This window comes from Chiroxiphia lanceolata, chromosome 17, assembly GCF_009829145.1.
Source record: "Chiroxiphia lanceolata isolate bChiLan1 chromosome 17, bChiLan1.pri, whole genome shotgun sequence".
NCBI lineage: Eukaryota > Metazoa > Chordata > Aves > Passeriformes > Pipridae > Chiroxiphia > Chiroxiphia lanceolata.
Window position 1 is genome coordinate 5655385 of NC_045653.1, and position 13491 is coordinate 5668875.

The 13491-nt window shown below is 45.5% G+C and overlaps 1 protein-coding gene across 3 annotated transcripts; it reads right to left on the reverse strand.

Annotated features, from left to right (window-relative positions):
• Positions 1–1856: 1856 nt before the first annotated feature.
• On the reverse strand, positions 1857–13252 carry ZFP64 (ZFP64 zinc finger protein). 3 transcript variants are annotated; one of them, XM_032705194.1, is made up of 7 exons: positions 12674–13001; positions 12536–12589; positions 12120–12359; positions 10543–10704; positions 9481–9543; positions 8626–8877; positions 1857–5025 (listed from the first exon to the last, which is right to left on the reverse strand). In XM_032705194.1, the coding sequence occupies exons 1-7, from the start codon at positions 12696–12698 to the stop codon at positions 3725–3727; spliced, it is 2097 nt and encodes a 698-aa protein (XP_032561085.1). In that variant the 5' UTR covers positions 12699–13001; the 3' UTR covers positions 1857–3724. The 3 variants fall into 3 exon arrangements, with proteins under 3 accessions (XP_032561085.1, XP_032561084.1, XP_032561086.1); XM_032705193.1 differs by having other exon boundaries at positions 12536–12624; XM_032705195.1 differs by lacking the exons at positions 12536–12589; positions 12674–13001 and adding an exon at positions 13201–13252.
• Between the last annotated feature and the right edge of the window lie 239 nt (positions 13253–13491).

The following is a 13491-nucleotide window of genomic DNA, read 5'->3' on the forward strand; positions in this document are numbered from 1 at the left end:
ACTATAGAAACCTTTATCACCTTGTGAAAGGTCATTGGGTAAGTGACAGGAGACATCAGTTTCTCTTAACAATATTGGTTTCTCTTCTTAAAATTTAAATAACAAGGCTAAAGATTTTCCAACTAGAGATGTAAAAAGCCATTAGAGTATCCAGTCAATATTCCTGAAATTATAGGATGGAAGCCTTTCCATTGGGGACACAGTAAATATTTTTACAGACACCAGAGCACCAAATGGCAAAAAGGACAGCTGACTCTATTTTGACTGCAAACAAAATAAATAAATAATCAGAAATACAGACTAAAATAAAGGTATCTAAAAAAAAAAAGAAGCCTTTCCACAGTTGTTTGTAATGTAGACAAAAAATGTCTTGGCATGGCTCTAACATTTTAAACCCCATAACAGAAGGTACTTTCCAGCGCAGTCAGATGATAATAGCAATAAACAGTTCTGCCAAAATGATTGGGAAATATTTTGATCCCAACTTTTTAACTGCAAACCCCACGTGTATTCAATATAAGTTTGGTTTGGCCCCAGATCCCAAAGGACCCAGCTTTGGTTTTAGGTCTCATCTCAGGTGAGGACTTGATCCCATTCACCCATCCAGGAGGGGCATCTGCATATCCAGTAACCCCCCTGTGCACAGGACAAATTGAGGCTGGTTTTGAGCAGGAATCTGCCATTTTGATGCAAATGACAGCTAAAGTTTTTATCAAAACCACATGAAAGGTTAAGCACCACTGGCAGGGCTCAATCCGGAGTGCTGCTGGTTTACTGCTCAGACTCAACACCAAGCCCTGCTGGGAACACTGACCTGGGGCTCACTCCCACACCAGCCTCCCCAAAACACAATTAAAGGTGTCCAAGACAAACTTTTCTTTGGAGTTTTTTTTCCTGCTGAGTGTTTCTACCTCCCAGAAACACGAGGGGACAGCACGTTCGAGCGGGTCTTGCGGAGGATGAGCCTCTGCTCATGGGATGTCTGGCTTTAAAAAGCAGAGTCATGGAGTAACAGCAACAAAATCCCAAAGGCTGGGAAGGCCCAAGAGCAGGAGTTGGGTTATTGAAATGCACACAGGCCACGCTCCACTGCCTGCCCAGTGCTCTGCCTCTGTGTCACCTCAGCTCTTTAAGCAGCCAGATTTGCCCTCACACAGGAGGGAGGAGGGAACACGCTGTAAACTCACACTTGGGACCCCACAAGCAAACCGTGTAAAAAGCACAAGCCTGTGCAGAGAACAGAACCTGCCAGGGATGTCCTGGAGGAAGCAAACCTTGGAATATTTAGTTTTACATTTCCCTCTCAGAGCCAGAGCATCACCCATTTTGTAACCAGTGAGCAGGACTAAGTCATGCTCCTGGGGCTCAACACTTACCAGGGGAGCTTGGGGATCCTCAGGCAGCAGGAACAAAAATCCATCCCAGTATTTTGTCCTGGAAAAAGACAACTTGCTCCAGAGCTCTGAGGCTCTGGCAGATCTCTGGAGAGGGAGGGATACGATTTATTTACCATGTGCTCAAAAGCAAGTGAGCTCTACAAGAGACACTTGTTATGAATTACCAGGCTCTCTCCAGGGATAGTTCTGTTGATAACATGAAGAATGTATTAAATGAATATCAGAGATTAAAACAATCTGCTTCTGCCAGCTCCAAAACACAAAGACCATTACTGTCATACACAGAAATAAAGCTGGAATATTGGAAGAGAAAATTGAAAATAAATTGCCCCCATGTCAGCCTGGGTTATCAGCTGCTTTTTTTTTTTAGGGTGGAGGAAAAGAAGTCTCTAGATTGTTCACTGAAACATGATGCAATCAGCCTAACAATGTTAAAGAAGCAGCACTAAGCTTTGTCTATTCATTCACACCATTTTATTATCTTTCCTGTTTATCTTCGAGGCACAGGCAGGACCAGAACCAAGGGGAGTCTTTACAGTATGACAAATCTGCTGGTTTCCTATTTTAGAAGGTAAACAAGGCTTTTTGTGAAACTGCAGTGCAGGTAACAGAGCTGTGTAACCTTAAGTGTGACATTAGATTGAAGGTGAGATCCCTGGAGGTGCATCCCCTGGGTGCAGGGCTGGAGGCAGGGGCAAACACACATAAAAGGCAGTTCAAACCATCAACTTCCTCAGAATCCCATATTTTGTGCCATTCTTGCAGCGCCCAACAATTCTGTGGCTGTCAACTATGTACAGAATAAGATTAATGAACAGGGAGTAAAAAATTATCAGTTTAACATAAATAAGTTTTGGCCACAGATCTGCTTCATGTAGAAAATGTCTGACACTTCTTTTTATTTGCTGCTTTTTATCTTAGGTGAAAGTAAGATTTTTACAGCCAAGCTTTTTGTAACGTCTTCCAGAAGTGAATTTGGAAATGCTTTTACCTGGCAAAGTTAAGGGCAGGGAACTCTTAAAGAGGAAACATCATCCAGGAGATCAGAGCACACTCCAAAGTTTCTTTGGGCCTCTGGCACCACCTATGGATGACACAGAATACTTGGAGCTCAGGAAACCCTCCCTGCAGAGTTCACTTACATCAACGAGTATGGGAAAATTAATTGCCTTTTTTAGTTGCCAAGTTGTGGTACATTTGCACTTAGAAGTTTGTAGGCTTGGTGTAACTTTCTACACCCAAAAGCCTGCCCACCTTACCCACCAATATCAGCACTTTGTCCGACTACAGCTGTTGTATTAGTTCTTGCCACATCTCAAAACTCAGATATCACAGCCAAACTTTTATCGTAAAATCACCCCTTTGCAGTCAGGTACAGCCACCAGCTCTAACCCCTCAGCCCATGGCCACCACCTCCTGTCCCATGTCCCAGGTAGAAGTTTCTTGTCCAGCTGGAGCCCTTGGAAAGCTCCATCAGCAGGGTCTCTGACATGCAAGCCCCTCATGACTGAGACTCAAACTGCAATGCACTTTTACTACCCATGCAACTCCAAACAGGCAGCATCAAAATAAAAACAAAATGTTAGGAGCGTTTGTAAAAATATATATTTGCAGTCATTTTTCTCTTTAAATCACAGGTGCCTCTGACAGAGATCACTGTGCCAGGGAGATAATTTGCAATTGTGTTCTTGCTAACAAAGTAAGTTACTACTGATGAAGGGACAAAATTCTTTTGTTTTCTAAAAACAATCACCTGGTCTTCTGCCTAAGTATTTCCAAGTGCCAGGTTCCAGCAATTTCTACAGATACTAAGGAACAGCCCCACTAAACTTTACCAGAACTGGATTAGACCCAGTAGTAGGAATTTACTTAGAGATCAGCCAGGAGCAGTGAATGCACACACAGCATGGAACTGAAAGACACTTCACTAAAATAAACTTCAGAATGGCTCAAACTTTTGTCTTTTTGTGTGTGTACAAAAGAAAAAGACTGCTGGGATAGTAATTCAGCATAAGGTGAGGCTTTCTTATTTTAGGCAGCATAATACAGGAGCCATACTGTGGGAATCTCACTGCTTGGGGACACTGGCAACAGTTGCTTTGATGTTCAGATTTTACAAAGAATACAGCCTCCCATCTCAATAGAGGCACATAAATATATATAAATACATCCTCCTCTTCAGGAACAAGAACGTTTCCATGTACAGACAAGTAAAATGTATATTTGGCTTTGGAGGATAAATCCTGCAGTCACTGATGTCCTGTGGATTTCTGCTGAGATCAGCACTGCCTCTCAGAGAGAGATGTGAGCAGGAACAGTGTTTGTGACTAATCTGGTATGGAGTCTGCTGGGCACAGCAGAGCTGTGTGTGCTCCACTCTGGATGATGGAGTAGGTCTGCTTTGGGGCTTCAGTGTGGGAGGAGGAAGAAAAGATGGGAGGAGGGGGAGCTGCAGTGGACACCGTTATACTCTGCCCCCCATCGCTGACCACAGTCACTTCTGTTGCCCCTTCCTGTATCAAGGCATTCAGGCCCTCCAAGTCAGAGCAGCTGATGCCAGAGCTGGTGATGAAGGCCTGGCTGGCGGCAGCCTCGTGGCTGCTGACGGGGGCAGCAGGAATCAGAGCCTGGTGCAGGGCACTGCCATCACCCTGGTCGTGGGTGGTGAGCAGCACTGCCGGCTGTGCCACGGGCCCGGTGTCCCCTGAGGCCATGGCAGGGGGGGCTGGGGCCACCAGGCTCACCTGGCCCAGCAGCTGCAGGCGGCCGTTGGCCGGCAGCTCCTCCTGGCCCTGGCTGACCAGGGCAGGAGGCACCACGTTCACCGAGGCAGCCTGGACAATGCTGTTGGTTTGAGGGACCTGGTGGCCCACGATGATCTTGACCCTCCCCTCGTTGTATGGGGAAACCTGAGCGGGCTGGAGTGGGACCTGGAGGTGGCTGACGGTGATCGGGGCACTGTTCTGCCGGCTGGGGTCCATCTGGAGCTGCAGGACAGCCAGCTCGTTATTTTTAGATCCATTATACAGACTGTGCTGCTTCTTATGACTCCTGAGAGAATCTTCCCGGACAAAAGAAGCATCACACAGGTCACACTTAAATGCCTTCTTGGCATCCAATTTGGCAACTTGCCTGGAGCCACCTTGCTTTGGCCTGTCTCCTTCCTTCTTCTCCATGGACTGCTTCTTGGTCTTGACTTTGTCTCCATGAGCTTTCCTGACGTGGGTGGTCAGGTTGCTGCGCTGCTTCGTGTCAAAGCTGCAGAACTCACACTTGAAGGGCCGATCTTTGCAGTGGATCCTCTCGTGCACCTTCAGCGCTGCCTTGTTGGAGCACGAGTAGCTGCACTCCGAGCACTTCACTGGCTGCTCGGGCTGGTGAGTTCGGATGTGGTGCCGAAGGCTGGTTTTGTTTCCACACTGAAAGTCACACTCTGGACACTTGAGAGTGTTCTCCATGCTGTGCTTGATCCGGATGTGGGATTTCAGGTTGCCCTTCATGGCGCAGCGGACCTCGCAGAACTCACACTTGTAGGGTTTCTCTCCGGAGTGCACACGCATGTGTCTCTTCAGGTCAGAGTTGATCTTAAACTTAGCAGGGCACATCTGACACTGGAAAGGAGCATCTCCTGCAACACAACCCACAGCTCAGATTACAATGAGACACTGAGAGCTAATGAATTATGTACAGGTGACTTGTTCTAAACTCCCAGTGTATTTTCCAGATGACAAGAACTTCAGTGCACAGGATTATCACCTGGTCTGACATATTTGTGTGCAAACTCTCCATGAGCACACCTGCCCACATCTTGTTGCTTTTTCACAACTGACCCTTGGAAATTCTCCATTTTTAGTTCATTTTGTGTATAAAACTGCTCAGTGTGCTCCAGAGAAGCGACTGAAGTATTTCATTTGTCTCTCTTTAGCAACAGGATATCTCGACTAGCGTGTAAAATTAATAAAAATAAACACTGTAACTTTAAGAGCTGCTGTATTTTTAAGTCTAAGGAAACACATCCATGCCTCAGGATTACACCACAAGATTCACAAGGAGGCTTGCAGGTTAACTTCAAGCCTATGTAAAGGGTAGGCTACTGCAGAAACAAGTGCTCAATGGACACCAGCTTTACTGCTCAACCATATATACCTTAACCATTATCCCTTACTGCCTTCCCTGTACATTTGCTGAGTTAGATTAGTTGACCAGAAAAACAGATGAGTTTTTTTGGCCTGGTTCATGTGGCTGGCACAGGAAGGCAGTGGAAAATCCAGGACAGAGGGAGATGTAGGGACAGAAGTCCATACCCAGGTCAGTGTCAGCTGACTGCACAACCATAGCAATACCACAGTTGCAAGGGAAAAAAAAGGAAAGAAGAGGGATCACAGCTACATAAATTTACCTGGAAAAGACAAATGTGAGACTGTGAAAAAGTATGTGACTGTGGGGAAATGTGCTTACATAGAGAAGTAACACAGCTTTTGTTCTTCTGGCATTGCAGCAATCAAGACAGAGATATTTGCACCATGTATCACACCCAGTAATGCTCCACAGGTCACATAAGATCAGTTTGCATTCAAACTCTTAACTGATAAAGCATGAAAAATGAACACACATCTGCAAGGTCTCCGTAAGCCTGTTTATGTGATTCTCCCTAATAACCATTCCAATTGCCTGGATCTAACCCACTATTTTGCATTTCCTTTATTTGCAGGCTTATGTCACAACATGCATGACCACGTTAAGGTGGAGCTCTGCTTAATCCATAATCAAATCCAGGCTAAAGACCAGTGACTTCATTCTGAAGTCATTAAAAAAAACAAATCCAAAGCAAGCTTAGCAACCTAACTAAATAACTGTTTCCTTTTTCTCTTAATCTAAATGTGTAGTTCTCTAAAATACCTGAACAAGAAGTCTTTAGGCAGGTATCATTTTGAAAAAGTGGAAGAATTGTGTTTTAGGTACTAAGACACCCTTGGTGAGAGAAGGAAAAAGAAAGTGTGTTTAGTTCAATAAACATTTATCCTCTTTAATAATCAAGCTGCAAATGGCTGATTTATTTTATAAGTTAATATTTTATAGTTTGTGATAGCTGTATAATTTTGCATAATTTGCTTACCCAGCTACATATGTCACAGGTTTAGCTGCATATTTTTCAAATCAAGTTGTGGCCTACTGTGCTAATCCATGTATCTGTTTAATAATTGAGATACATAGTGTACTATCTGTATTAAACAGATTTTATTAATGAAGATGCACTGTTTGTTCATCTAGTTTATTTTACAGTCTCAGCAGCACACTCAGCTACTGAATTTTTATCTGCTTTGCTGATGAAGGCACAGTTCGTATTTCAATGACTTAATTTTCATATACAGAGTAGCACAATATATGAAAAATATATATCTCAATATATGAAATAAATTATTAATTTTACTGAATAAAGCAAAGTGTGCTGGTTCTGTTTACTTAAAGAATGGTCTACTATGTGTATTTCTTTACATTTCTGCCCATAATTGACACTGCCTGAATATACCTCAAAAAGTTGTGTCTGACCCTGGAATTATTAATTCTAAGAGAAGTTTTACTCCAATTAACAGGAAACTGATGTTTAGATGACTAGTTCAGTGAGTACTGCTGTGCAGATGATCTCACTCTGAGCAATGTAGATTACACTTACCTTCTAAGAATAATTAATTTAATTCCAGTAAGCAATATATTCTACATACCAGTCCTTTTCTCCTAAAATTGGTTTTGTGCACAACAGCTTTGTAACCTGACAGGGATGAAATGATTACTTTCAAAATTCTTGTGCCTCCTTTCAGCAAATTTGTGAAGATTTGTGAGGTATAAAAGATTCTTTTTTGTTAGAGAAAGAGTGGTTTAACCCTCCCCTCCTTCACAATGCACAAGGGATTTATTTCCTTTATCTACTCAAAATAAATCCCATCTTGCACACATCCAAACTACTGTTGTTTAGGACTCGAATCCAGCATCAGATGCAGGACAGGTTCAAAGCTAATCTAATAATCACTGAACCATAACCACCTTGCAGCTAAAATTCACAGAACTAATCAAATGCATAAAAGACAACACAGAAAGTAATCCATTATCCTGGATTAGATGAAAAACAAAATACAGAGACAACTGTACGAAGACAACAGTACAACAGTATCTTTACAGCAAACCTCTTCTTGGAACAGATATAAAAAAGACAAACATTTGCAAACAAAGCAAATAGAAAACGATGCAATGGTTATAAGCCTGGGGGCTGAAGCTTTCTATCCACAGAGCAAAAATTCCATGAGCAAAATACAGTTCTGGCTGCTCATCCTACACTGTTAATGTTCATCAGTCTGCACAGGGAAGGTACCACACAGAAAGGTCACCAAAAATGTCACTTAAATTGCTAATTACTTGCTATTTTACTGATGCAAGAAAGATTAAATTATGCAGCTAAGTTTTGTACTGATATAACTAGTTCAATTATAAAGTAATTTCAGTGTTTCTAATAGAGTGGACCAGATCTGAGAGACACAGAAACCTCCATGCTCTTAATCAATCAATAAATTAGATCCTTCAGTTCTACCGGTCTGAGAACATCTAACAGGCAGTTTCAAAATCAATTTAGCAGAAAGTCTACCAAGAATCAGACCTGTCTTCTTATTGCTTCCAGGTATTTTTAGTAGAGTTAGATTGCCCTACTAGATTCTAAGAAGTTCACAGAAGGTGGATGCACCAGTGATTTTGAGAATCCAAATCAGCCCTTTTGGGCATCCTGACACCTGCATAACTTTTTAAATTTTCCCTAGGACCTTCAAAGATTTAGAGATCTGAATTTTAGCCTGTAAATGTAGAAGACCCTTCCAGAAGATTTTACTAGGAGGAGATTAGGGTTTTTTTGCTTAAGGAAGGTTTCCTGCCTGGAAAAAGACATCTTTCCCAGAGACAGTTTCAGATGTTTTCTCCTCCTGCATTCCAGAGGAGCTGACTTCTGGCTATGAGAGAAGATAAGTTCTTGTAGGCATGTTTGAAGGCCCCCACAGCAGGATGGTCAGGGATGATAAAAGCCCTGAGAAGAACGGGGGGTGTCTTTTCCTTGGACCGGTGTAGATTTGTGCCGAGATGTTAAACATGTTCTCGACTTTGGAAAGAAATTCCCCTAAATCCTTCCACTGCCTGGTATTTTGGGGGTGCCTGCATGCATTTGACCCTGACAAGCCCGAGAAGGTACCTGTGTGGGACCTGAGGTGCACAGTGAGCTGGCTGGAGTTGCGACTGGCGTAGGGGCAGATCTGGCACTTGAAGGGGCGCTCGTTGGAGTGGATGCGCTGGTGCTTGTTGAGGCTGCTGCTGTCGGCGGCCGCGTACTCGCAGTGCTTGCACTTGTAGGGCTTCACCCCCGTGTGGCACCTCATGTGCATCTTCAGCTTGTCCTTCCTGCTGAAACACTTGCTGCACACCTCACACTTGTGGGGTTTGTCTCCTGGAACGAGCGGAAGGGCAGCGACGCACCGTGAATTTTGGCATCGTGATGTTGTGATAGAACAAACAAACACACACCAAACACTCGATGGAAAAGGGACTGGTTTTCAGAAGCTGGACACTGCATTTCACCAGCCATCCTATTAGCTAAAGAGTTCTTTTATGCTTCAGAAAGCTGCAGGCAGAGGCGCAACGAATTTAGCAGATCCTTTGGAACTTTCTGCCTTTACAACTCTGACATTGAGGTTTAGGGGGAGGGGAGGTAAAACTACAGAATTACTGTTTCATATGAAGAATAAACTTCTGGGTTTATGTACTTCCACCACATAAACACATGCACCCTGATAAACCCGTGGTCTGCAGCCCTGTGCCTTCAATCAACGTCCAGTGTTCACGTCTCACAGCTGTCAGTGGGACTGCCCAAGGTGGGACATGGCTCGCCCAAAGAGGGTAATTCCTCAGATACAGGGCAGTACAGTACTAGAAGGTACAGACTTATGTGCACATTCTATCTATAGAGACATTATTTCATAGGAAAATACCTTTTGGCAAAAAGATAAAAGGAGGAAACAAACCAAAACTAAAATACAGCAACTACATAAACCTGTGTGTGTTCGTAGATGACGTTCCATATCCTTCATGCCATAGGAAGTCTTGAACTGGCAGCCTGGAAACGGTAAGATTGAGATGATTAAATTAAAGGAAAATCTAGCAAAACAATAGAAATACACTACCAAATTCTGGGCATTTTGTTTATTTTCAGTAACATTTTGTATGAACAGAGAATGAAATCCCCATGTTGTTTACTCACATCTTCTTAAAAGTGACCAGCTTACTTTAGTTTTCTAATGCTTCTCCTTGGAGGCAATCCACTCCTACCCTTTTCTGAAAGCTTTGGAACAAGTGTCTCTGGAATCTCTGCCTAGGATCGGAGATGTTCTTTACTGGGCACAAGGGATGCTGGGGAAATTAATTAATTCCACATAAGACTTCCAGTTAATGCAACTGGGAACTCAGGTAAGAGCTCCCCATTCAGGAATTCTGTTCAAGTGGAAAAGGCTACAGTTCTAGAGCACAGAAATGAAAGCCCAGCATCTCAAATGTGCCTTTCAAATTAAGGCAAGTTTAAGAAAAGAGACTGAACCTTCTGCCACCATGAACAGAACTACTCAGCTACATGGATGGTTCTGCGCTCATTTTCTGTGTCCTGCAGGGTTTTCACTCATTAGGTCTCCAAATAAGAGACCATTTTATAAAGATGGTTCAATTCATCCTTATAAAAATGCTAAACGATCAAAGGCAAACCACGAAATGCCAAATTCATGTATGACATTTCTCTCATACAACAATGGCAGTCAGCAAAAAGGTAACAAGGTTCTACCCTTACATTGGCACAGATGTGGGCAGAGGCCCAAGTCTCCACTCAAACCCACTACAGCATCACCAGAGGACATCACAGTGTAGGACTAAAGTCTAAGGACATGTGAAATCAACAGCAAAGCTACTCCTGGTATCACTGGTAGTTCATCACACCCTCAGTAAACAGGTTGTCTTCCAGGTTCTGTACATCTGAACTGCTCCAGACAGACAAATCTGCCGTGTGTATCACTACAGGACACCTCCCACTGCTCAAAAGAAAAGCAAGGAGGTACAAACCCCACCTTACCTGGGTAGCAGCAGTTTAGTTTCTTCTGTGTGAGTGAGGCAGTGGACTTTTTGGACCGTGCTTTAGGTGGTGTGGACACGACAGCAGCAGCTGGAGGCTCACTGCTCTCACTGGGCAGGTAGGTTTGATAGCCGTGCTCAAAAACAAACTCTGGGGCAGAAACTAAACACACAAAAAAGCTTAATTTGAGAACATTAACTTGACTAATCAGAACAAAATGTAATTATTGTCTAGTTTCACGAATTACTTCCACATTCTGTTTTTTTTTCCAGCACCATTCCTGTTCCTGTGTTCCTATTTACCTGAGGGAGGGGGAAAGGAAAAAGGCTTTTTTTCTTCCAAATATCAAATAAAGCCATATTTGTTTTTCAACACTGGCTGTGCTATAGCCCAAAGAACTAAAAAAAAATCCTTATTTACATGGCAAATGTGGTCAAAATGGCATAAATGCAAACAAATTTTTTTATAATTGTTAAAAAAGTTCAGCCTCTTTCAACTCTACTGTTTTTAGCTGTTACTCACAAGAATAACAGGTGAAACTATCTCAGCCAAAGTAGCAGCTTTTAAATCAATTAAACAACACTGTACCCCAAAAGGGCAAATGGATAGAACTGCCCTCATTTTAAAGATGAGTAAATATGAAGCAGAAAAATGACTCATCCAAAACCCACACTGAGTTGAGGGATTATAATACCAAAATTCCTGGAAGTGAGCCCTGAATTCAGTTTGTTTCACTGCTCTTCCAGATTCTCTGCCTTAATCTGTCTATCCAAATTAAAGTCAAATAATTTGGATTTTAGTAAGGTCCCACAGCAAAATAAAATAAAACTATATATAGAAGGGCAAACCTTCATACATGGAACAAAATTCTAATTTTATTTAAATGTCTCTAGGATCGGGACCTCACTTGAGCCTTCACATAGGCAGAAATTTTGAGCAATATTTTTCCTGCCAATTAGTTGTGGGAGCAATGTTAGAGAATGCAGTGTTCTCACAAAAAAATTGCCTGGATTGGTGCCTGAAAGCAGTTCTGTGTCTGTTTTTCATCAAAAGCACTCTTAAAAAAAATTAAAATGCAGAGTAATTTCATTATTTTTCATAAGTATTGACAATTTTAATTAGTTTGCACGAGTTGGTTATACAACACAAAAGACTTGAGCAATTCTCTGCAAGAGTGTGTATCTCAATTAGCAAATTAAGCAACTATTGTCACTCCAAACCCAAGGAGGCAGCACACCACTATTTTTCTTTCTTGGGTACACGACAACTAATGTGAGAACTGCTGTTTTAGCTGAGTGTGATGGGGACACATGAGCAGAGGGCTGTGTCATGTTGCCACTTCACAGAATCACAGAATATGCTGAGCTGGGAGGGACCCACAAGGATCATCGAGTCCGACTCCCGGCCCTGCACAGGACCATCCCCAAGAGTCACACCCTGTGCCTGAGAGCATCATCCAAACGCTCCTTGAGCTCTGGCAGCCTTGGTGCTGTGCCCACTGCCCTGGGGAGCCTGTTCCAGTGCCAGACTTGGCACAAGTCAAGTGCCTCCAAGCTGCAGGTGTGTGACACTGCTACCTGTGATGGTCTGTGTCTCCGAGGCGATGGTCCTGGTCGTGGTCTGGGCCTGTGTGGATGGCACTGTTTCCTCCGACACAAACTGGACGGTGCTGGTGGCCCCGGCCGTGGCACTGGTGAGCTGGCACCCGCTCTGCTTGTGCCCCACGAAGGCGTCCAGGTTGTTGAACTGCTGCTTGCAGATGCCGCAGATGTGGATGTCGGGGGTGAGCTCCACCAGCACCGTGGTGCCGCCGGGGACTGCGGGGACAGGAGCGCGGTGAGGAGCTCAGCCCAAGGGAGTGGGAGTGGGTGACACTGCTCCCAGGGGCACAGGGACATCCTGCTGCCCACATTACCTGAGCTGTGGAGTCACTGCAGGACCCCCAGGTGGGGTGGGGGGGATGCTTCCCCAAAGGGCTGCAGGGGGTACTCGCCCAGCGGCTGCAGCATCACTCCACAGAGCCTGCCTGGGACCTGTGGACCACTGCCTGGGATCCATGGACTACAGAGCATGGAGCACCACCTGGGATCCAAGGACTACAGGGCATGGACTACACAGCATGGACCACCACCTGGGATCCAGGGACTACAGACCATGGACTACAGACCATGGACTACCACCTGGGATCCATGAACTACAGAGCATGGACCACCGCCTGGGTCCCAAAGACCACAGACCACTGCCTGGGGCCCACGGACTATCGATCATGGACTATGGAACATGGACGACTGCCTAGGACCCATGGATTGTAGACCATGGAACTATGGATCACTGACTGCCTGGGACCCATGGACCACTGCCCAGGACCCATGGACTATGGACCACCACCCAAGACTCATGGACCACGGACCACTGACCACTGCCCAGGACCCGCGGGCCATGGGCTACAGCCGGGCTACCACCGCGCCTCCCCGCCCTTCCCGGTGCCCGCAGCGCTCACGCAGATTCCCGGGTTCCCCTCCGCCCCCCAGCCAGGTTCCCGGGCTCCGCTCCCGCCCGTTTCCTGCGCTACTCAGGTTTCGGGGCCTGCCCAGGCCCCGGCTCAACCGGGCTTCCGCCGCGCGGGCCCCGGAGCGCGCATGGCGCGGCGGCACTTACACTGCACGGGCCCGGGGAAGGCGGGTGCCGCCCCCGCCGCGCCGCCGTTCATGGCGGCGGGGCCGCGCTGCGCTCGCCGCCTCCCGCGCGGGGCTGTGGCCGGGGGAGCCGCTGCCGCCGGGCACCGCTCCCGCCGCGTCCCGCGGCCGCCGAGCGCGGGCGGATGTGCGGGAGCCGAGCATGCTCAGTGGCGGCGGCGAGGCTGCGGCGGTGCCCTCAGCGACCGCCGGCCGCGGGCAGCGACAGCCCTGAGGAGCCGAAGCGGCGTTGTTAAACCCCAAACCTCCAGCA

Coding starts and splice junctions, on each gene's coding strand:
- ZFP64 (XM_032705194.1), bottom strand. CDS start 12,698: ATGGTCTGTAGTCCCTGGATCCCAG. Junction 10,705..12,119: donor GGAGACACAGACCATCACAG/GTAGCAGTGTCA, acceptor TTGTGTGTTTAG/TTTCTGCCCCAGAGTTTGTT. Junction 8,878..9,480: donor TCATCTACGAACACACACAG/GTTTATGTAGTT, acceptor CGCTCGTTCCAG/GAGACAAACCCCACAAGTGT.